Source organism: Emydura macquarii, unplaced genomic scaffold, assembly GCF_026122565.2.
Source record: "Emydura macquarii macquarii isolate MOO-44397 ecotype Brisbane River unplaced genomic scaffold, CSIRO-AGI_Emac_v2 contig_573, whole genome shotgun sequence".
Classification (NCBI taxonomy): Eukaryota; Metazoa; Chordata; order Testudines; family Chelidae; genus Emydura; species Emydura macquarii.
The window spans coordinates 1248881-1270257 of NW_027130710.1; the positions used below are offsets into that span (position 1 = coordinate 1248881).

Consider the following 21377-nt stretch of genomic DNA (forward strand, 5'->3'; position numbering starts at 1 on the left):
GGCATTTATTAAGTGAGGGTGGTGTATGGCTTGAGACTGTTTTCAGCTAACAAGCTGTACATTAAAACTCATGCAAATGGCTAGTGCACACATCCGATGGCTCAGGCAGCCAGAGGTCCTTTAGGATTCGAATTCCAATGAGAACAGCACATTTGCTTTTAGAAATTCCTGTCTGCCACCTGTCTGTAAGGATCCCCCCCCTTCTTCCTCCACCCTACGCCCCACCCAGGGTAACCCTAGCATCCTTGATGTAAGTAAAGTGATTAAAAGTGTCTCTGCATGTATGTAACGACCATTCTCACTGTTGTCTCTCCGGATGGGACAGTGTAAGTGAACAGACAAAGAATGTAAAACGTACAATGTAAGCGATAAGAAAGGGTATATAATTAACCACTGGAACAACATGAAGCTGAAGCTGATTTATCAGACTTCCCGGTATCGTGACTAAACCTCTTTCCAGTATTGCCTGTGGTGCCTGATTCTTGGAGAAAGACTCCGCCATGCTTTACACTGGTAACACTGTACAGGCGTTAACATTTCCCCACTATATTTACAGACCTCCCAGTTCATCAGGCAGGGGAAGCCATAAGGGGAGCGCTGGCCCTGAAGCTTGGGTAACACTGTGGGAGTCCCAGGCTGTGCGTTCAGCCGCTTTGGATGCAGTGGAAGTGCTCTGGATAGTCTCTCCGCAGCATTTCCTTTCAGGGCACTACAAGCCCTGAAGCTCCAGTTCCTCCACTTCTGGCAGGGCCTCGTTTCTACGAAACACAAACTGGCTCCTGTCCTCCATGGCCATTATTTCATCAAGAGAAGACACTACCGTGTCATGTTCCTTCAGCACCTCTGGGTAGTGGGATACGGCCCGCTCTATCCGCAGGGAACGCCGCACGGGGGTGACGAATTTCAAGTTGTGTGTATCAGACAGTCCCTCCAGTCTGCAAGGAGAGGAAGAGAAAGAGGCTGTTAGCGGAAGCGTGGCTGGTTGAAGAGTCCCATTTCCCTGCTCTGGTCTCCTGCACGAAGACACAGCACTATAAAGCCGGAGAGGTTTGGGGAGCTACTAGACACCCACGCTCCAGACTGGGATTCTCCCGACCCACGATGAAAGGCCCACGCCAGTCTGAGAGGCAGTTTCTGGCACCCTTTAGATCTGTTTCCACTCTTAAAAATCACTCATCAGGACTACCACAGCTCTGCAGGGCGCAGTGCCGATGGCCTCGGTCAGCTTCCCCACATTTCAGTGACTTGGAAGCAAGCGAGCGAGACCTCAGAGTTGACGCAGTTACAGCCAGGATCGAGACTCGGCAGGATCAAAGCCCCAGGGAGGGAAGAGTGGGAGTGTCTCCCTGCAAAACTCAGGAGCAAGACCGGGAGCCAAACACCTGCCCCATGACCCCGCGCACTGATGGCAGAGGCACCAGAGCTCACCCAGCTACCGCCATGCTGGCCGATGGTGGCAAGGTTGGATCCCGGGAAGCGAGGAGCAGCGTACAACAGCAGAGCTAAAAGTGGCTTGAACTGCAGGTTACAGGTTCTTACCTGGGCCCTGGCACAACTTGTAACTTGACCAAGGAGACTAGCTGTCCGGTCAAGAACCGTAGCATGGATTGGGGAGTTGCCACAACCTGCTCTCTCATGCCAGGGCATGGTGTTCTGGGCCCCTGAAGCATTGGCTGCTCCGTTGCATCCTCCCCTATGAGAGAGCTGACTTCAGCAGAAGGGTCCACAGGGACCTCTGGAGTGGAAGAAAAAGGAAGAAAACTTGTCAGATGCAAGTTTTGTGGCCACAGCTTGGCTTACAGAGGGAGGGAAGGAAGCTGCCGGCTTGAGTAGGGTTACAATAACGCAGCTTTCAATCTGTTATCGCAAACCATGACTCGCAAAAGAATAGAACTGGCCGTGGGTCCTTCTGTGACGGAGGGAGGTGCCGCTAAGGAAAGGTTTTTCTGTTTCTATAAATACTAGGAAGCGGAACTCTAAAAAATTCACCTTGGGAAAGAAGGCACACATTTAACAGAGAGAGGAATTAACCCCAGGAACTGCTTCCTGTGGCAAATTGCTGGCTCTGCTTCCGTGGGTCCTGCCCCTATTTCTGGGCATTGGCCACTCCAGTAGTGCCTAGTGAGGCAAAGGGGGGATGGGGAATGAACCCGGGCCCACCCTCTACTCCAGGTCCCAGCCCAAGGGCCCTAATAATATGTGACACTGCTTCTGGCTGCAATTTTTTCCCTGGGCTACTTTCCCCGCTCTGCCCTTTCAGCTCCTGGGGTTCCCCACTCCCTCTCTTCTTGGGCAGGGTCTCCTCCAATCCTCCTGCCTGGGGGAGCATCTCAGTCCCATTCCCCACTTTTGGCAAGATCCTTTTCCCTTGGGTCTCTGTGCCTGAGCCAGGGGTTTGGCAGGGAAGCCTTCCTCTCAGCGTTCCCCTTCACCTGGTCCTTTGCTCTTGCCATCAGTCACCGCACTCCTCAAATACTCCCACCCGCTCTCCTTCCTCACTCCTCGGGCTGGCTGGAGCAGGGGTCTCTATCAGATCTCTGGCTGGGCCTTAACTGACCTCAGGTGCTCCTGCCTGACCTCTGGTAGCCCCTGTTCAGGCCACAGGGAACAAGGCTCTGACCATTCTGGGGTCTATAAATCTCCCTCCTGCTGACTTCTGGCCCTGCTCTCTCACACGCCCTCGAGTCTTTAAACGCACACTGGAAATCTTTTTCTACATCTTGAGGTGCAACCACAAGTTATTGGGCTTGACAAATGGGAGAAGGGCTCTCTGTTGAGATTTAACAACACCACCCCATCAAGTAAGTGTTGCAGGAAGCTCTTAACCCACATCCAAGACCTCTAGAAAAAATAGGTTTGATGGTCCCGATATTAAGTTAACGAACAAGCATGAAAAAAATATTAAACGCCCCGAGGCCTTCTTTATCTCAAAGCAGCAAAAAGGCAGCCCCCTATTTATTTCTTCTCGGCAAGTCACCTTTACAGAGCATTGGCAGTTAGTGACTCATTCAGTTACGACCACTAAACGCATCCATGTCCCTCAGAAGGGTGAACGGATTAGAAAGCGGATGCTGGGGATGGCTGTTTGATTAGACCACTGGAGGGTGGGGTGAGACGAGGCATTCTCTTTCTTAACATCTTGAGAATGGTCACCACTGCTTCTCCCCCCCATTGCATGTGCACTGAGAAACTTGCACTTCATCTAACAATCACAGGAAACTAAATGTACAAGACCAAGATTCCCAGGCATTCCCTTCTGTTGCCCGTAGGGGGAGAAAAGCTGAAATTTTGCTGCTTTTTCTGCTCTGTAAGGCCTGATCTTGCATCCTTTATCCTTCCACATAGGCCAGGCTCCAGCACCATCTGTGGGAATGCACTGTATGCAAGTACGTGTTGCATGGTCAGTCTGAAGGGAGCACTGCTAGTTTCTATCCCCTGGCCCATCGCACGACCTGACTTAGCATGCTAGCCTGACTTTCAGGGGAGCTGAGCATCTGAAATCTCCAGGCAAGTCTGGGGTGCTCAGCACCTATGAAAATCAGGGCACTTTGATGCCCAAGTTTAGGCATGCCCAGATCAGAAAGCTGTGACCCTTGTTTTCCTCCACTCCCAAGGAAACATCATCCCTCTTCAGGGGACCTTTTCCCATTCATGCACTCCTCCCCTTTCACCCAGCCAGCCAGTTTGCTCTAGCCCTTTCAAGGCGTAAGTTCCAGAGAGCGCACGTTACCTTGGGATGCTGTGTCTGTCTTTTTCAAAAACTCAACAACAACTTCTCTCAGCTCCTGGATTGGCTGCAAGACAAAACAATTGCGAAAGAACGGTTACTTAACTCGTAAATGTTGTTCTTCGAGATGTGTTGCTCACGTCCATTCTGAATTAGGCGTGTGAGCCGCATGCACTGGTGCCAGAAATTGTTCCCCTCGTGGTATCCATAGGGCCGGCTCTAGTGCCCTCTGCAGTGGCGCACATATGCGCTCGTATATAGGGCATTGCTGGCCCCCGTCCCCCTCAGTTCCTTCTTGCCAGAGCTCCGACAGAGGGGAAGGAGGGTGGGTTGTGGCATGGACAAGAGCCACATCTGGAAGAACAACAGTTACGAGGTAAGTAACTGTTCTTTCTTCTTTGAGTGCTCCCTTGTGTCCATTCTGAATTAGGTGACTTGCCAGCAGCGCCTCCGGAGGCGAGCAGGAGTTCATAGACGTGATGACGGCAGCACCGCTCTGCCAAACTCAGTGTCATTCCGTGCTCGCTGCATGATGGCATAGTGGGACGTAAATGTGTGTATCGAGGAGCACGTAGCGGCTCTACAGATGTCCTGAATGGGTACATGGGCCAGGAAGGCCGCTGAAGACGCCTGTGCCTTTGTGGAGTGGGTAGACAGGGAAGATGGGGGTGTGACCCCTCTTGCTCATAGCAGGACCGGATCCAGGATGAGATCCGCTGCAAAGACACCGGACGTCCCTTCCTGAGGTCAGCGACTGCAACGAAGAGCTGCGTGGTGCGGCGGAATGGCCTGGTCCTGTCAAGGTAGAATGCCAATGCTCTCCTCACATCGAGAGAGTAAAGACGCCTCTTCTCATTGAATTCGTGAGGCTTCGGATAAAAGACTGGCAGGAATATGTCCTGGTTCACACAGAAGTGGGAAACTACCTTCGGCAAGAAAGCTGGGTGACGACGAAGCTGTACCTTGTCCTTAGAGAAGACCATGGATGGCAGCTCCGAGGTCAGGGCTTTTACCTCCGAGACCCTCCGTGCCGAGCTGATCGCTACCAGGAACGCCACCTTCCAGGACAAATGCGTGAGGGAGCAAGAAGCCAAGGCAGCAGACGGCGGCGCTGTAACCCTTGAGAGGACAAGGTTTAGCTCCCACTGAGGTTCACAGTCTGGGCATCTGAACTTCAGTGCCCAGCTCTACCCTCCTGCGGTGTAGGCGGTACTGGCAAGAGAGTGTCCCAGCTCCATCACGGGTGGTAAGAAGGAATTGAGAGGGAGGGGGGCGGCAGCACCCTATATACGAGTGCATATGTGCGCCACTGCAGGGGGGGGGGGGCTAGAGCCGGCCCTACGGATACCACTAGGGGAAAAATTTCCAGCACCAGTGCATGCGGCGCACATACACCTAATTCAGAATGGACATGAGCAAGCACTTGAAGAACTTTAAGGTCAGAGCTCACCTGACTCATGAAAATGGGTCCTAAGTGGGGAACTCACTGTTCCATTAAATCACAACCCAGCTTCCCAAAGCAGACAGCCAAAGCAAGGGGGAATTAAGACGAGGGCTAGAAAAACCAAACTAGTTCAAAGTCCAAAGGTAAATCAGTGACATAAAGAGAAGGGGAAATATTTGTAAACAGGCTGAAGTCTGTTCTGAAGACTGCTAGATGCCATCAGCAAGAAGAGTGAAACCCCACACTCAAGGTGCATAAGAGACCTACATACTATGGCTGCAAGCTGGCAGCTATGCTGTCTGCCCCTAGCTTCTCCCACCACCCCACCCACCAAACTACGCTGCCTTCAGCAAGCCACGGCCACTTCCAAGCTTTGGTTGAAAGGAAAGCTTAACAGTAGCCTCCTCCCTACACTGGAATGGGGAGCAGGTATCTCAGTAACTCCTGTGTGTTTAGAGGAAGGAACCTGATTATACAGCTGACCAACCATCCTCACCTAAAATCAGGGCTACAGTGTGGTCGTTTCAGTGTGTCTATTCACCCCCATATAAGCAGCTTTAAGAGACATTCAATTAAGATGTTTAGCCACAAACACACCCTCCAGCCAAATCTGGCTATTGATTTCCAGAAACGTTGTTTAGCTTATTGGAGAGAGTCACCATCGCTGTTTTCCCCAGCCTCCTGGGACCAGAACTATCTGAATGAGGTTTGCTGATGTCGAGACCACCAGCATTACTTGGGATAGCTGCAAAGTCAGAGGCAGTTCGGATGAGCAGCTTGTGGAGAAGAAATCACTCACCGCAGCACCAGCACGAACCGCTGCTTCATACAACCCCGTCATGTCAACGGTGCCGTTACGTGCCAGCAGCTTTGCCTTGCAGATCCAGAACGTGGCAAACTTTTCTGCTTCTGGGACATTGGACAGAGTGGTGAAAAGCTCCTCTGAAGGAAAACCCTACAAAAACAGACCCATGTCAGGAAGAGAGGTGCAGGTTAGAAGGGAAGAAAGCCACTGACACGGTTAACTGTTAACATCCTCAAGGAGAGGAAGGAGGGTCTTATGTTTGAGGCACCTGACTAGGACTCCGGTAAATACCCAGTTCTGCCATTTATTCACTGTAGTAATGGGGACAATATAAATACCTAGCAGATCATGTACAGTACTGGGCATTTCCAGCAGTGAAATTTAATAACAGTAAAATTCTTGAAGAATGTATAACTTTAGGCACCGAGACTCTGACATACGAGTTAAGGGATAAAGTTGGGCTTGGAAGTTTCTGGGACCAAATGCATTGCAGGCAGGAAGAAAAAATTGGTGACAAGAAATTTTAAATCATGGGTAACAGTCATATTATCAATTATTTTGTCATCTATTAATGATGCAAAATTCCCATTTAGCACAGATGTCAGTGCTGCTCTGCTGCATAACTTAAGTTTCCACAGTCCACAGGATCTCAGTTATATCACTTACTGCAGTGGGCTATGGAACTTTTCAAGGAAAGCTGAGCAAAAGATTTTCATCCTGTCTTAAGTAGGACATTAATATTTCATTGGTACAAAAGAAACTGGGTCAGAACAGACACTAATGCTGACTCGAAGACTACAGACACTGCAATTTTGCCTTAGATCTGTATTGGCCATTTGCTCCGACCCAGACGGATTTAGGCATCAAAAAGCAAATTGCAGTGGTCCTCATCTTGACTGCAGAGGCACTGCAGAACGGGGCTGCTTGATAAGAACGATAAGAATGGCCATATTGGATCAGACCGATGGTCCGTCTAGCCCCGTATCCTGTCTTCTGACAGTGGCCAGTGCCAGATGCTTCAGAGGGAATAAACAGAACAAGGCATTTATTGAGAGATCATCTAGTCCCAGCATCTGGCAGGCCAGATCCAAGCAGCAAGGCCACTGAGCAAGAAGAATGCTGCACGCTGAGGCCTGCAGTCTTCACAAGCCATGCCACTGTATCACAAGTTAGGGTTGCCTCAAAACTACCTCTGCGTAACAGTTTCCCCGAACACATTAAGAGGAGTAGGTCGTTAAAGCCACTCCTGCTCCATCCTCACCTTCTCAATGAGTTCTAGACACTCGGTTAACATGCTGTTGATCTTGTCCGTCACGCAGAGCTGCTCCCTCTCCTCCTCCTCCTCCATGCCATCCCAGAAGGACAGGTTCATCTTCTCCTTGGTGGGCTTTTTAGCAGGCAGTGCCATGGATGGACGTTTATATGATTTCCCTTTGGACGCCAACCACTGCTCCAGTTGCTTCCTATCAAAGGGCGAAGAGACCGTTGACCCATCAACATCAGACTACCAGTTCTCATCTACCAACGCTACCCTCTGTCTGACAGCTCCGATTTTTGGCTTAGTCCTATGCCAACTCTACTTTGTTTCTCATGAAGAGCTAATAGATATGACAAATATTCCAAGATCTATTGTAATAGCTGGGCAAGGCTAGGACAGCAGAACCCTCTTTATTAAAATGAAAGAGCCGGTCGCATCTCCTCTTTCCCACTCAGTCAGGTGCTGAGATCACTGGCGTTTCCAGTCAGACTGTAGCTACAATGTTTGACTAGTTTATATCCAAGTTACTACCTTCTGAATACAGTCTTCTGCTGATTTGGCATTAAACCAAAGCCACAAGCTTCAACGCTTGTCCCACGCTATAGGAAATTGCTGCATCTGAACTCCTATCCAACTGCATCCCTAGCACAATCTCATAGCATTCTAAGGCCCACTGCACAGTGAAACTGACCCCATTCTAGCGAGTTTTTGCTGGGCGAGGCAGAACGGGGAGGGGGGTAGGTGTTGGGATAGGATATGCAAAGGAGAAAGAGAAGTGCAGCTGCTGAAGGGGTTCCGGGAGGAAGAGCTCCAAGTTTAGCAGAGACCTACTTGCCAGGGTTGATATGAAAGAAGCTACCCAGTGAGATCCAGAGACAACACTCTGATGGGTGGAGAGAGTGCCTCCCCCTCCCTTCTCCTAGGGGTTACCCTTGAATTTCACCAGGAACCTGTCTCCATTTTGGATCAGCCTTTAGTTAATCAGGTACATTTTTGAAGCTCAGGCCAAAAGACATGATGACCTGGCAGATTTTAGACACTACTAATGAGCAGCTCTAAGCAAACCCATTCAGTTTAAAATTATTATATTCAGGGCCAAATGTGTGCCTTAAAGCAACTCCATACTTCATAAGATCTTACAGAAACTTCTAAACACATTGGAAGGTTTAGACTCTAAGCTTTCCAATGACCCAGACAGCAGCTTGAAATAAAAACGAGAGAGAGGAATTCAAAATGCAATGGCGTTGTGGGGGATTTTTCTTGGAGGGGAGAAGTAATGATTTTAGTAAAAGAATGGGACCACCCCACAAAATGATTTGCTTTTTGAAGCAGCATGTTTGCACAGTCTGCAGGACAGAGGGAAGCAGTAGGTTCCTTTACTTTTCAAATATTCTGATCAGAAACAGGCAGAGCTTGTTTGTAACCTGGACGCTGAGGCAGACTCACTTCCCCAGACCAGATTTGTCCATATCCCGGACAATAGGATTTACCCTAGTCTGCTTTTAGCAGCTCACCTTAAACAATGCACTGAACACAATTCACAGGGAAAAGAGGAGAGAACCAGAAAGAAAGTGACTTACTTGCGATCCTCAGCAGCTGGGGTCTTGGCATCCTCACTAGTCTTAACCTCTCTTACCCCTAACGGCGCTGGCTTGGGAGTTTCTCTCATATTCGTAAGCATGCCTAAACTGACTTGGGCTCTGGACACGCGTGTGCTTGCAGTACAGTTTCTGGGGAGAGTACTTTTGGATTTTGTTCCACATCTCTGAGCAGCTTTCTTCAAGTCCTTATTGCACTGCTTCCCTTGTGTTGCATTCATTTGCCAGTTGGCTGTGCCCCTTGTTTTCAAAGTGGGTCTCTCGGACATGGATTTTGATTTCGTTTTCAGTTCCATCACAGAGGGCCTCTTGGAGACATGAGAAGTTATGGGAGACCTTTTCCGTTTCAGATCTTGTCCAGCTCTAACCTGTTGCTTGGACCTTCCCAATTCCAGAGCGCCAGGAGTTTTACATGTTCTCGAGTGCTTCACAGGTTGCTTCTGTGTAGGCTGTCTTGGAAGGCCAAGCATTCCCACTATCTGTAACTTCACTGTGTTTTGCCTCCCAACACTGGGATTTAGGCAAGGTTTTTCTGTTCCTGCTTTCTTGGATAGCCGAGTCCTAGAAACAGCAGATATCTGGGAAAGAGGCACTGACCCCCAGGCTTTGCTGCTTGGGACACCTTTTGAGGACACCTTTTGAGGACCCCTGACTTTAGATCCTGGTGGAGATTTTGCTAGTTTATTTCGAATCAGTTCCTTACTGGTCCAACAGGCAGTAACTTTGTCTTTCAGACCCACATCAGTCCTTGGAGCTGTGCCCAAGGTATGCCTGTGAACCAAACCTCTTTTGCTCTCTGGATTATTTAAACCAGTCCTACATTGTACTTTGATGTCCAACCCAGACTCCGTCCTGTTCTCAGAAGATTCTGGAGTGGCTTTACTAGGAAGGTTTTCTTTATCACAGCCTACCATTTCTTGCAAGTTCTCAGCCACCGAGTGGCGATCCCCACATTGGGTATCTTTTCCAGTCTGGGTCAACAGTACAGCCATTTGATCTGTGACCATCCCTGGATTTTCAGATTTGCCAGGCTCTTGTATTTGATTTAACTGATGACAGGTAGAAGATGATGTCATTCTTTTCAGCTGCACACAATGGTTTTCGTTTGGCAGAAGGTCTGCAGGAGGCCATGCACCCTTCCCCAGTAGTTTTGGAGGTACAGTCTTTGGCTTTTGGGATACAGTGACGTTTGAGGACCTGTGCTGAAGAACATGACCTGCACTTCTCGTGTTTTTGACAGCAAGTGCATGATCCTTTGATGTGCATTTGGACCCTTTGGAGAGAACATCCTTGGTTCGGACAACCTGAGGAGATAGAAGATGAACATCAGTCTTAAAAATAAGGTAAATGAACACAACCTACCACCGGATTCAAAATTAGAGCAGGAGTTCAAACGTAAGTGTCTTTCAAGAAGGGTAGTTCATAAAGCCTGGGGACTTTATGCATGGTATTCAGTGTTGGAGTACTACCCCAATAAACAAAGTTTCCCTCCTGAAGGACGACAAAAGAAACACTATCAAAAAAGCTACCTAGCTACCAAGGGCTAAGCTAACAATTAAGTATTTCCATAAGAAAACGACTGATGAGCCCAAAAAAATAACAGTGAGCACAAGGTGTCACAATGAGCTCAGACTCGTAATCAGGCGTGGTGAGAAGGAACAGGGGTGTTTGGGGCAGCCCTGCCCTTTATCAGAGGCTTGAGTCAGAATGCACACGCCACCCCAATAGGTACTGCTGACCAAAAGTCTCCAGCTCAGAGCACTAGGTATACACATGCCAACAATGGACTATAGATGTGGACAATCACTCAAAGGACAACAAACATACTTAGAAATTAGCCATTTAGAATGGTTTAGTTTCATTTGGACGTGGTATACATCTCCAGTTCTGAACTTCGGTGCAGCCTGGCTGCCCTGGTAGACAGCTGGTGTTTCACTCCAGAGACAGCTCTATTTTAGTGGTGTGTAGCAAGGTGTTGGGGCATTCTTCAGAGCCTGGGCCGGAGGAAGGGTCGCGATGCCCCTACTGGACAGAACCAGGCCCTGCAGGCCAAACAACCCGGAAGCAGAGGGGCGGAGCCAGGACAGGGGAAGGAAGTATAAAAGGCCGGCCCAGGAGCTCACCCAGAGGGAAGTTGTTGCTGGAGGTAGGTGTGTCTTCCCAGAGGCTATGCCTGACCTAGGCCCTGTGGAGCAACTGCCCCACTGACTGGGAAGAGCTACCTGAGACTGCTGAGTGGGAAAGACTCCCTGAGGCTGGCTCTGACCTGGAGAAGCTGCCTGATATTGGGAACCTACTGGAGTGGCCTGAGCCTGGTGTATTGGAGGACTGGACCTGCTGCTGGTGAGGGTCTCATGGGACTCCTGCTTGCTGTCTACCCCAGAGACCTGGAGGGAGATGACAGGACACAGGTACCTGGGGACAGGGTGGGAGGAAGTAGCCCAGGGACAGCCAATGCTAGAGTGGCTGAGTTTGGGATTGGACCAGTTGGCATGTTGTGGCTGGATCCCTGCTGACTTGGTGGTAAACTGCTTTGCCACTGGTAGGGCCCTGTGCTGGTATGCAGTGGAGTTGGGTGGGCCTGTGTCCCCTTCCCTATCCACCCTGGGTGTGCTTGGCAGCCTCTGAATGGCTGGCCAGAGGATACGGAGCACTGCCAGCCCTGCCTGACTGTAAGTCTGGGGGCTATAGACCAGCCCTGCCTGCTTGAGGGCCAGGGCCTACTGACTACTTCACCAGCCCTGCCTGGCTTGAGGGCCGGGGGCTGTAAACTGTACCTTGCCTGCCTGGTTGAGGGCAATGGACTGCTTACCAGCCCTGCTCTGCTTGAGGGCTGGGATTATAGACCGCTTGTGCTTGCCAGCCCCACTTGAGGGCTGGGAGCTGTAACCCACTTACCTGCCCTGCCCTGCCTGAGGGCAATAGACTGCTTGCTGTGTGCGCCCCCCCGGTTGGAAGGCTGGGGGTCGTGGGTGCCTTACCCTACATGAGGGGCCAGGGGGCTACAGACTGCAAGGAAAGCCTGCCCTGCCTGGGCTAAAAGACTCCTAAGCTGGGAGCTTATTCCCTTAGACAAAGGTGCCATGGCCTTCCTTTGCACCTGGGCCCGAGGAAGGGTCACGCTGCCCTGGCTGGACCATGCCACCAGCTTACATGGTGGCTGAAGCCACAAGCATATTGGCATCTTTCCAGAAGAATAGAGCTGTAACGGTGGGGGTTTTTTAAGCCTGAATGTAACATTTAGTGACCTAGAAGTCTTCAGGATTTTTTAATACATTGGCTAAGAAAAGATTTGTATTTAATTGCCTCTTATGCCAAGCTAGTTAGCATGCTGCTGACACCAATCTTTGGGGCAAGGAACCCATTTTATTATGGGTTTCTACAGAGCCCCTAACCATGACTGGGCTGATTCCAGCATAGGGTAAAAAACTAGTCATAAGAGAGGTGTTTTCTACTTACAGGCCCTGATTTACAAAGTGGTGGCAACTGTGGATGTGGCTGATTAGTCCGGTCCTTTAAATAGGATCTGTAGCAATCAAACAAAATATCAATGTACCAAACAAGATGTTGCATGAAGGATTAAACATTAGGCAGTAATTCAAAAGCAGTTTTAGCATTAGCAGTTTATCAGACACATTTTAACAGCAGAGACCAGTTACTTAACTGCAGTGCAATACTCTCACCAAGATTAATGTTTGCTCAGTAGAAGCTCAGCTGTTACTAGGAGGGTGGGATACAAAAGCCTAGAGACAGTAGTTATCTTTTATAACTGTGCACTGACTCAGATTATGGATTTTCTTTCCTCCCTACTGTGACATTTTGCTGTTCTCTCTCACTTCCACCTCTATGTACAAACTGAAATGCTGACCCAGGAGAGAGCCTGGCTGGAGGCAGACCAGCCAGCCTGTGGTGAGAATCCTCTAAGTCTGTAAGGTTGCTGAAAGTGTTTAATTTAGAATGCGATTTGCCTTTTAATTTATTTTTGATCAAATCTGACCTGCTTTCCTGTGACTTTTAATCATGTCAAATCTTTCTGTACTTAATAACATTTGTTTGTTTTGATCTAAAGCAGTGCATGTTTAAGGGGTGTTAGAGGCTCCATTTGAAGTAACAAGGCAGGTGCATATCAAATTCTTCGATAAATTGACAAACCAGCAGCAGTGAACATTAAGACAATAGTTCCTAGGGTTGCAGCTGGGACTGGGGGTGTTAGCTAGGGTCATACCAGTGCATAATCCAATGAGTGGCTGGCCAGAGGCACTCAATGAGTTAGGAGTAGTTTGCTTGCTGTAGGCTATGCGTGGGCTGACCCAGGAGTGGGGGTTCACACAGAGAGCAAATGTAAAACAGGATCCAAGAATGAGGGATTGGGGTGACGCAGCAATACACGAGTCCAGATTGCAGAGGGACCGTCACTTGTGGCTTTAAATTTATTAGCATCAAATCTGCCCATATCACCTGCAAATTCTACTGCTCTATTCTCTCCAGCTCACTGCAATTAAGTTCTGACCACTATATTTTTACTACCCCACTCTAAAGATGGCATTAGCCACAAAATGCAGTCATTGTGCAATTTACAAATTTCAAACACAGACTAAGCACATACACAAATATAGTTTAAGGACAACCAGAAATCTAGTCAATTTTAAAGAGGTGAATTGTTCCTTCCCACACAAATCCTTTTGCCAATTTATGGCTTTACAAACACTTTTTTTAAATGTTTCTCTCCCCTTTTGCTGCAAGATACCCTCATAGAAACAAGAGAAACTGACCACGGCCTCCATCCTCCAATAGGATTTCCTTGAGCATAAGAGTTTATCCTCAAAGATCCTACTATAAAGTTGGGGCCTAAATGACAATGCCAATTTTTTTGTCACATACACAGGGTGATTAATTTTTCAGTTACAGTAATCTGAGGTGTAACTATAGCCAACATTCTGCCAAGTTAAATTTGAGTCAACGGTATCCCTTTAATTGGTCACAGCCTCAAACTACAAGAGATAACTAATAGGAAGCATTACTGTGGAAGAAGAGATGTAGTTTTTTTTATAGCAACTCTATGGACCACAAATTGAGAACCAGAGTACTAGAATTAGTCCCTTTTAGTCTCATGTCATTACAGGGGCAGCTAAGCGCAGGGAAGTAGGAATTCTCAGCTAATCATCAACTAAGCATTCTGAAGCAAAGTTTTAGCAAGCAAGACAGGATTCAGTTAGACACTTTGTCCAAACTCACTTTGTATTAGAACATTTCAGCTTTCCTTTGGCTGCTAAATACTCCTGGAGCTTCCTCCGCCGCTCTTCTGCAAGGAGATCACAGTTTTAAAAAAACAAAACAGGATTTGATATTTTTAACATATTAATGAGTGGCTGGTTTGTTTTAATTCACAACATTAACATTATTTTAGCCCAAAACAAATCTCTGGCTCTTCTGCTGACTGCACTAGGTGATGCTATTCCTAGAAATACACCATTGCAAACTATGCACCATAAAGTAGTCCACATCTACAGTGCTTTCAGAGGTGGGTTGAATATTAAGACTTGTTTTGTTTTCTTATAGAACTCGAAGCATCATCTTTCAGTTCACTCCTAGGGGAATTCTGCACAATGCAGAATTTGCACAGAATTAATGTTCCCCACAGAATTCTATTTTTTCCTGCAGAATTTGTGATTTCCACTAAAATGCTTTCTTTTGGAGGAAATCACAAATTTCAGCATGACATGGAGCAGGGCTCACAGCTGGAGCCCCAGCCAAGTGAGATTTCCTGAATCTTTTTTGTCTATATTGTTACAGACCTATTTGCTGACATTTATTTTGAAAAAAATTACCAAAATAATTGAAACTGGTATGATTATATTGTGCTATTTCTACAAAATAAAATTAGTTAAATAAATAAAATTAGTTGTTAAAGATGCTTGGCTTGTAGTGAGTCTTGCCTAAAATCTCTTCTCTCAGTTACTCAATTTTCTTCTTCTCTTAAGTCACTAGTTCTCTAGTCAGAGTCCTCTCCTAAGAAGGGGGTAGACAAGACCTGATATTTCTAATGTTAAAAAGACAGCCAGAAAAAATATAAAACTTCTAATCTTTATTTATACAAACTAATCAAAAAGAGCACAATTTTCTCCTTTGTAGGCTAACACTTAGGCTTTGTCTACACAAGAGACCTTACAGGGGCACAACTATACCGCTGCAACTGCGCCACTGTAAGGTCTTCCGTATAGCCACTCTATGCCCAGGAGAGAGCATTCCCAGCAGCATAATTTACCCCTACCCCTGCAACAAGTTGAGGTAGCTATGTGGGCAAGAGAACATAGCACTGTTCACACTGGTACTTCTGTTGGTGAAATTTATGTTGGTCAGGGGTGTGAAAAAAATCACAAGTGCTAGTGTAGATGTAGCTTTAAATTCAAACTCTTCAATTGTCCTCACTGAGGTTTGTCTAAACTAGAAAGAGTACTTACTGAGCTCTGATCTCATTTCAAGTTTTTCCCTAGTATTTACACAGATTAAAACCTTAATCTCAATTTTGATCACTGTCTGCCCACCCCCACTCTCCCCTGTCTTCAACTCCATCTAGCATGTTAAAAGAATACACTGCCTTGTACACAGTAGGCTTTTAGAAGTGTTTAAATCCTAGTCAAGACAAACTATGGTCTTGTCTAGATAAGGATTTGGCATATTATATGCTACCCTCAACCACTGACATATTGGCCCCAAACAACCACACCCTTCTCATTACCTATGTAGATCTTTTTGGTTTTCTGACATCTAGCACCAACTGAAGGGAGAGGGTCAGAAATTTGAGCACTGATGCAGGAAAACAAAGGCTGACACAGATTGAAACAAAGACTTTCTTCCAGCCTATACAGGCATTATTTCAGGCAGAGATGCTTCCTATCAGCCTCCACTTAAACTACCAAATCCCCCTATTGGGGAGCTAACCAGGATGGCAACCACTTCATAACAGAACCCAGCACCAAGGTCTGCAAAGAGCTACCATCCCACTTCACTTTAAAAGATTATTTATAATTTGGGAAGGTTTCTCAAACAGCATGGATCCACCCTGCTTATCTGCGAACAGCTCACCTGTATTCCCCCAGCTCAGGCCTTGTCTACGGTACTACAGAGTTTTATTGACAAGGTATGCCAGCGTACAGCCACGGCTGTAAGTAAACTGCTGTTGCACGTCCTCACTGTGCTCCTTGTGTTGGGAGTGCATTCACACTACCAGCTCTTGCATCGACATGGGGTGCTATCCCATGGTGCAACTGCACGCAGGGTGCTTTGGAAGGGTTTGCAAGGCCTCGTGGGGCAGGCACAGCATCACATCATGAAGGTTTCTGAATCCCATAGCTCCATAGGCATCCTACTAGGTTGACAGCCACTTTTCAACTGCCCTGTCGGCCAGACTGACATTGTTGAACGCAAACACAAGAAGCCCACAAAAGTGTATAAGTAAGTGTGGGGGCGGAGGTGTGTGTGTGTGTGTATGTGTTGGGGGACAGTGTGTCTGCACCCTGTCTCCGGAAGCAACCAATCCTGAGGCAGAAGTTGGTGCACAGATAGCTGGTGTCCCCCTGTCTCCCCCACCCCAGCTCCATGGAGACCTGTATCCAGGTGGGGGGAAGGGGATACCCTGACATCAACCCCCACCTCCCTCCCTGGCTCTGTACAGCACATCAGAAATCTCTCCCTTCTCCTCCCCTAGTTACAGCCCTGCATGCCTGCCACAGGAGAGCAGGATTGATTCCCTCCAAGTTCTCCCCCAGCCTCCCCACAGACCCAGGAGAATGATCCACCCCCTCCCCTGTAGTCCAGGCAGAAAACCCATTTGCTGCCAGGAGCCGGCCTACTCAACTGGACAGTAGCTGTGTGAGCTCTCCACACTGAGCAATTTCAAAACTTGAAAGGGGCGGGGTGCATGCCCGCATAGCTGGAGTGCAGGATAGTGCAGCAGACTTTAAAACAGAGCAGAGCAGTCAGAGTGAGCATTGTGGGATAGCTCCTGGAGCCCATTTACAGCAGGCAGCATTGACACTGACACTTTATCGCTCTGTCTTTGCTGCAAAAAGCTCTACACTTCTTGCCGAGGTGGTTTTATTTGTCGCCAAAGCAGGGGAGTTTTGTCAGCGGGGGGTAGCATTGTAGTGTGTACATCACCACTGTTTTGTCGCCAAAAGCTGACTTTTATTGACAAAACTCTGTAGGGGAGGCCAGCCCTCAGTATCATTTCATTAACTAGGACAAGATTCCATCAGGGTGTCCAGACCCAAGACCTGTGAATTTCCCCCATGACCTTCCTGGCTGGCAAAAATGAGTCATGAGCAGCTACTGTCATCCATGACCAAACTAGCCAATGCCTCATTTAAGGAAGGAAATCTTCTCTTCCTACTCCTCTCTCTCTCATTCGCTAGCCTGACCAACAGTGAAGCACCCCAGATAACTTCTTCCAAATCCTAGGCCTAGTCTACACCTAACATTTAGGTTTACCTAGCTACATTGCTCAGGGTTATGAAAAATTTCACACCCAGTGTGACCTAGGTAGGTCAACCTAACTCCCACTGTAGATTCAGTTAGGATGAAGGAAGAACTATTCCATCACCTCTCAGGTGGGTGGATTTACTGCTGTGACAGAAAACCCCTGTCTATCACTGTAGTGTCTATGCTACAGTTGTGCTGCTGTACTGTAGACTTACCCCTACTCTAGACAAAGCCTATGAATCTCTAGTACAAAGACTTGCAGGCTGGGAGTCATGAACATGTGTTAGGGAGTCATAACCACCTTGCTCTTCCCCCCATTGCTAAGTGGAAGCAAGAGTTGAGAACCACTGCTCCAGTAACACAGAATTAGGTCTTCACCAGACTTTTTGCCATTTGACTCAAGGAAGTGCTTCAGTGTAAACATTACCTACAGTAATGGGAGGCGGTTCTCACATCAGCGTGGGTAATCCATCTCCTCAAGAAGTGGTTGTGACACTGGCTGAATTAGGGGGTCATTTATTATATTTTAACATCAATACGTCAGAATCATAGTAATTCATGTATGCCATGTCAGGTACCGTTAGAAAGGCTATGTGCTAAGTAAGATGATAATGCTTATGTACATGTGTTGTATGTCCAATGAAAGCTATGGATATGTTTGTATCTGTATTTCATATTGTACTGTGTTTCTGGGCGACACCCCACTCAGGATGGCTGCAGCACTAGCCTATTTAATGGCCCGTTAAGGAAATTCACAGGTACAGTGGACCCAGGGGGAGAAGCCAGGGATATACCTGATGAGTCACCAGTCACTCACGTGACCCTGGACTCCATCTTATTCCTGTAAATTTCCACAGTGACCCGTCCCTGCCTAAGGCAGCCACCTGAAAATGCCAAGGTCAGGACAGGCTGTAAAAGGAGAGCAGATTCTCTCAGCACTGGGGAGTGACACTGAAGTCAGACTTCCCAACCAGCCACAAACAGTGCTTCTGATTCCCCACGCTGGTTATCAAGAAGCCAAAATAAAAATATACACAGCCCCCTTTACTGCATTTCAGTCTCTGGCTCCCAATCGGCCACTAGGTCCAGTAAAGAGAGCAGTTATTTAAACTCTCTGCTCTTTACCAAAAAGGTTTCTCCTGACCCCAAAGGGTCAATCACATCACCAGATAAATATAAGTTTGGATCTTACCCAAAGTACCATGCTGCCAGCCAATCCTTTAGTAACTAACACTAAAGGTTTATTATAAAAAGAAACAAACTATAAGAGAAGTGTTAAATAATTAAAGCAATCACATATATACAACTGATTTGAAAGCCCATATAGATCAGGTTTCTAATAGAATAGTAGAGTTTGCGGGCTTGTACAGTCCCTCTGGTGTACATCCAATAGCTGGATGGGTCTCAGTCCTTTTGTTTCACAGCTTCCGTTTAGTTGTAGATGAGTTGATCCAGAGGTAGGCTGAAGACCGAAGACAAATGGATGGGGTGCAGCTGCCTTTTATGTCCTTTGGCCTTTGCCAGGCTGCTTGTGGAAACTGACAGGAATAAGATGGAATCCAGGGTCACATGAGTAAGTCCTGGTGTATCCCTGGCCTCTCCCCCTAGGCCCATTGTACCTGTGAATTTCCTTAATGGGCCATTAAGCAGGTTAGTGCTGCAGCCATCCCGAGTGGGGTGTCGCCCAGACACACAGCACAATATGAAAGACAGATACAAACATATTCAGCACGTCCATTGCACACACAACACATGAACATAAAGGTCATCATCTTACTTAGCACACTGTAGCCTTTCTAAAGGTACCTGAGGTGACGCTGACGTATTGTTAAATCCGCCCCAGCCAGCCAGCGTGACAGTGGTTCACACAGCCACGGCCAGGTTATGACCTGTGTTACCGCAGTGCCCAGGGTTGTGTCAGCTGCAGGGAACTCAAAGACCTGAGGAGTCGGTGGCCTGCCTGGAGACCCGGCGTGAGGCAGACACACAGCGCCGAGCACAAGGGCGGGGTGAGACCCGGCCCAGAGACAGGGACGTGTCCTGACACTGCGACCCCCCCAGAGGAGAGCGCCAGCACCCAACGCCCATGGGCAGCGGTGCGGGTGGCTCCTGCACCCCGAGTCCAGCGGGCCCCGGCTAGGGCAGCGCCCCGCCCCCCGAGCTCCCAACCCCGCCCCGCCCCGCCCCAAGGATAGTGCCCCCCAGCAGCGCCCCCCCGCAGCCCGCTCTGTCCCTCTCCCGAGTCCCGCAGCCTGAGGGGGCCGAAGGCGGCCGGCTCAGGGCGCAGGCCCCAGGCCCGGGAAGGAGGGGGGGGTCCCCGCCCGCCCGCACTCACCCTGGGCGGCCGCGGCCCCCGCCCGCCCCATGGCGCTGCCGCGCTCGCCGCCGTGGTCCTCCAGTTCCGCCCGCACCCGCCACCGGCCAACCGGCCCTCCGCGCGGATTGGCCGCCGCCGCGTTCGAAGCAGCCAATGGGCGAGAAGAGGGCGCGGCGCGGCGATTGGCTGGCGAGGCGAGGCGAGGCGCGGCGGAGAGGGGAGGGCCCCGCCTCTCAGTGGGCGCGCGCTCCGGCCCCCGCCTCTTTTTTGAGTGGGGGCGGGGCCTGCGGGCAAGGCGTCTGCGCCTGGCCATGGCTGCGGCGGGCGCCTGGGACTAGTCACGTGCAGGCATCACTACCCTGCCGCTACTGCACAGCCGGCTCGGGCCGAGGGTGCTCGGCGCTGTACACTGCCCCCCCAGCTGCTGCTGTGCTTTCATTACACAGCTTGCAAAGACACAGGCCTGTCCCAGCGCTCTCTTCAGCAGGTGGCTCATTACTGAGTCCCCCTACTGGTCCCATGCCCTCCTACCCAGCATGAAACCCCTTAACCGGCTCCCTCCAGGCCCCACAGGGACTTGTGGGCGTAACATAGCCTACTAGGTTGGGGCTAAATATTCCTTCCAGGGGATGCCCCACTGAAAAGAAAAATTCCAGAGGGGTAGTTGTGTTAGTGTGTATACAGCAAAAACTAAAGACTATCAAAGTGCCCCAGCCCTCTGAAGTGGCACAGCTCTCTTGTTTTTGCTGAAAAGAAGAAGATTCTCTTCCTTCCCCCCCGCCAGGGCAGTAGAGGACTATCTCAGTACAACTATCCTGCTTAGGTATACAATGAACAGCTGTGCTGCTGCCTCTGGGTTTGCCTACAGTTACAAGGCTACATGCCTTGTGCTCCCCTGTAGACACTACTGCTGCCAATAGGAGGGATTCTTCCCATGGTGTAGTTAATCCCTCTCCTCTATAGGCAGGATAAGGTTGGTTTAACTATGCCACCTGGGTGGGGATTTTTCATACCTGAATGACCTAGGTGGGTTGCCTCAGCTCACGTTTTAGTGTAGACCAGGCCTTTTGCAATTTTGTCACAACTCTTCATGATTTAGGGAGTCTTCTTAAAGCCTCTAATTTTTGGTGGCCTGGAGTTCGCTTCACTGCCCTTCACCAGTGCCTTAAAAAGCTCAACTCATAGAAAAACACCTGGAGACTCACTCACTAAGGATTTTCAGCAAGAACTGCATAGCATCAGCCTACCCACATGTAAGTACAAAAAGAACATAAGGAATGAACTTGTTTCTTTATCTTAATTAAGTTGCAGTTAATTTTTAAACAATTTTATTCTTACAACATAACATGGCTACTTTATAACAGAACTGTCCATCCCAAGAGACTGTGGATTATAAATATATCACCAGTTTAGATTAGTCAAACTGGAAGAAACTTTAAAAAAAAAATCTGACTTTCCATTCACCTGTTTGCTTTCTCTTTGCATTTCAATTCAGATAATGAGGAAACACTAGTCAGTGTCACATTAACAAATCAGTTTCAAGCCAATTGCACTTTCAGGTTTTCAATGCCTAGATACCAGCGCTGGTTGTAAATACTGCAGGTTTATTTGCTTATAACCATCTTCCCAAAAAACCTGTTTCTGCTGGAGTTTTAAAAGAATTTTTTTCAGTTGCTATTCAGTTTCATAAAAAATTTTAAAAACCAAAACCCTAACAATTAATGGTAGGTCAAATCCTACCTTTAAT

The 21377-nt window shown here is 48.4% G+C and overlaps 1 protein-coding gene across 1 annotated transcript; it reads right to left on the reverse strand.

The window, feature by feature from the left end:
* Positions 1-373: 373 nt before the first annotated feature.
* On the reverse strand, positions 374-19711 carry CKAP2L (cytoskeleton associated protein 2 like). Its single transcript, XM_067540263.1, has 9 exons — positions 19649-19711; positions 14068-14134; positions 12292-12358; positions 8815-10136; positions 7238-7439; positions 5971-6126; positions 3731-3794; positions 1540-1735; positions 374-935 (listed from the first exon to the last, which is right to left on the reverse strand). Exons 1-9 carry the CDS (start codon positions 19677-19679, stop codon positions 710-712), a joined length of 2331 nt encoding a protein of 776 aa, XP_067396364.1. The 5' UTR covers positions 19680-19711; the 3' UTR covers positions 374-709.
* Positions 19712-21377: the final 1666 nt, after the last annotated feature.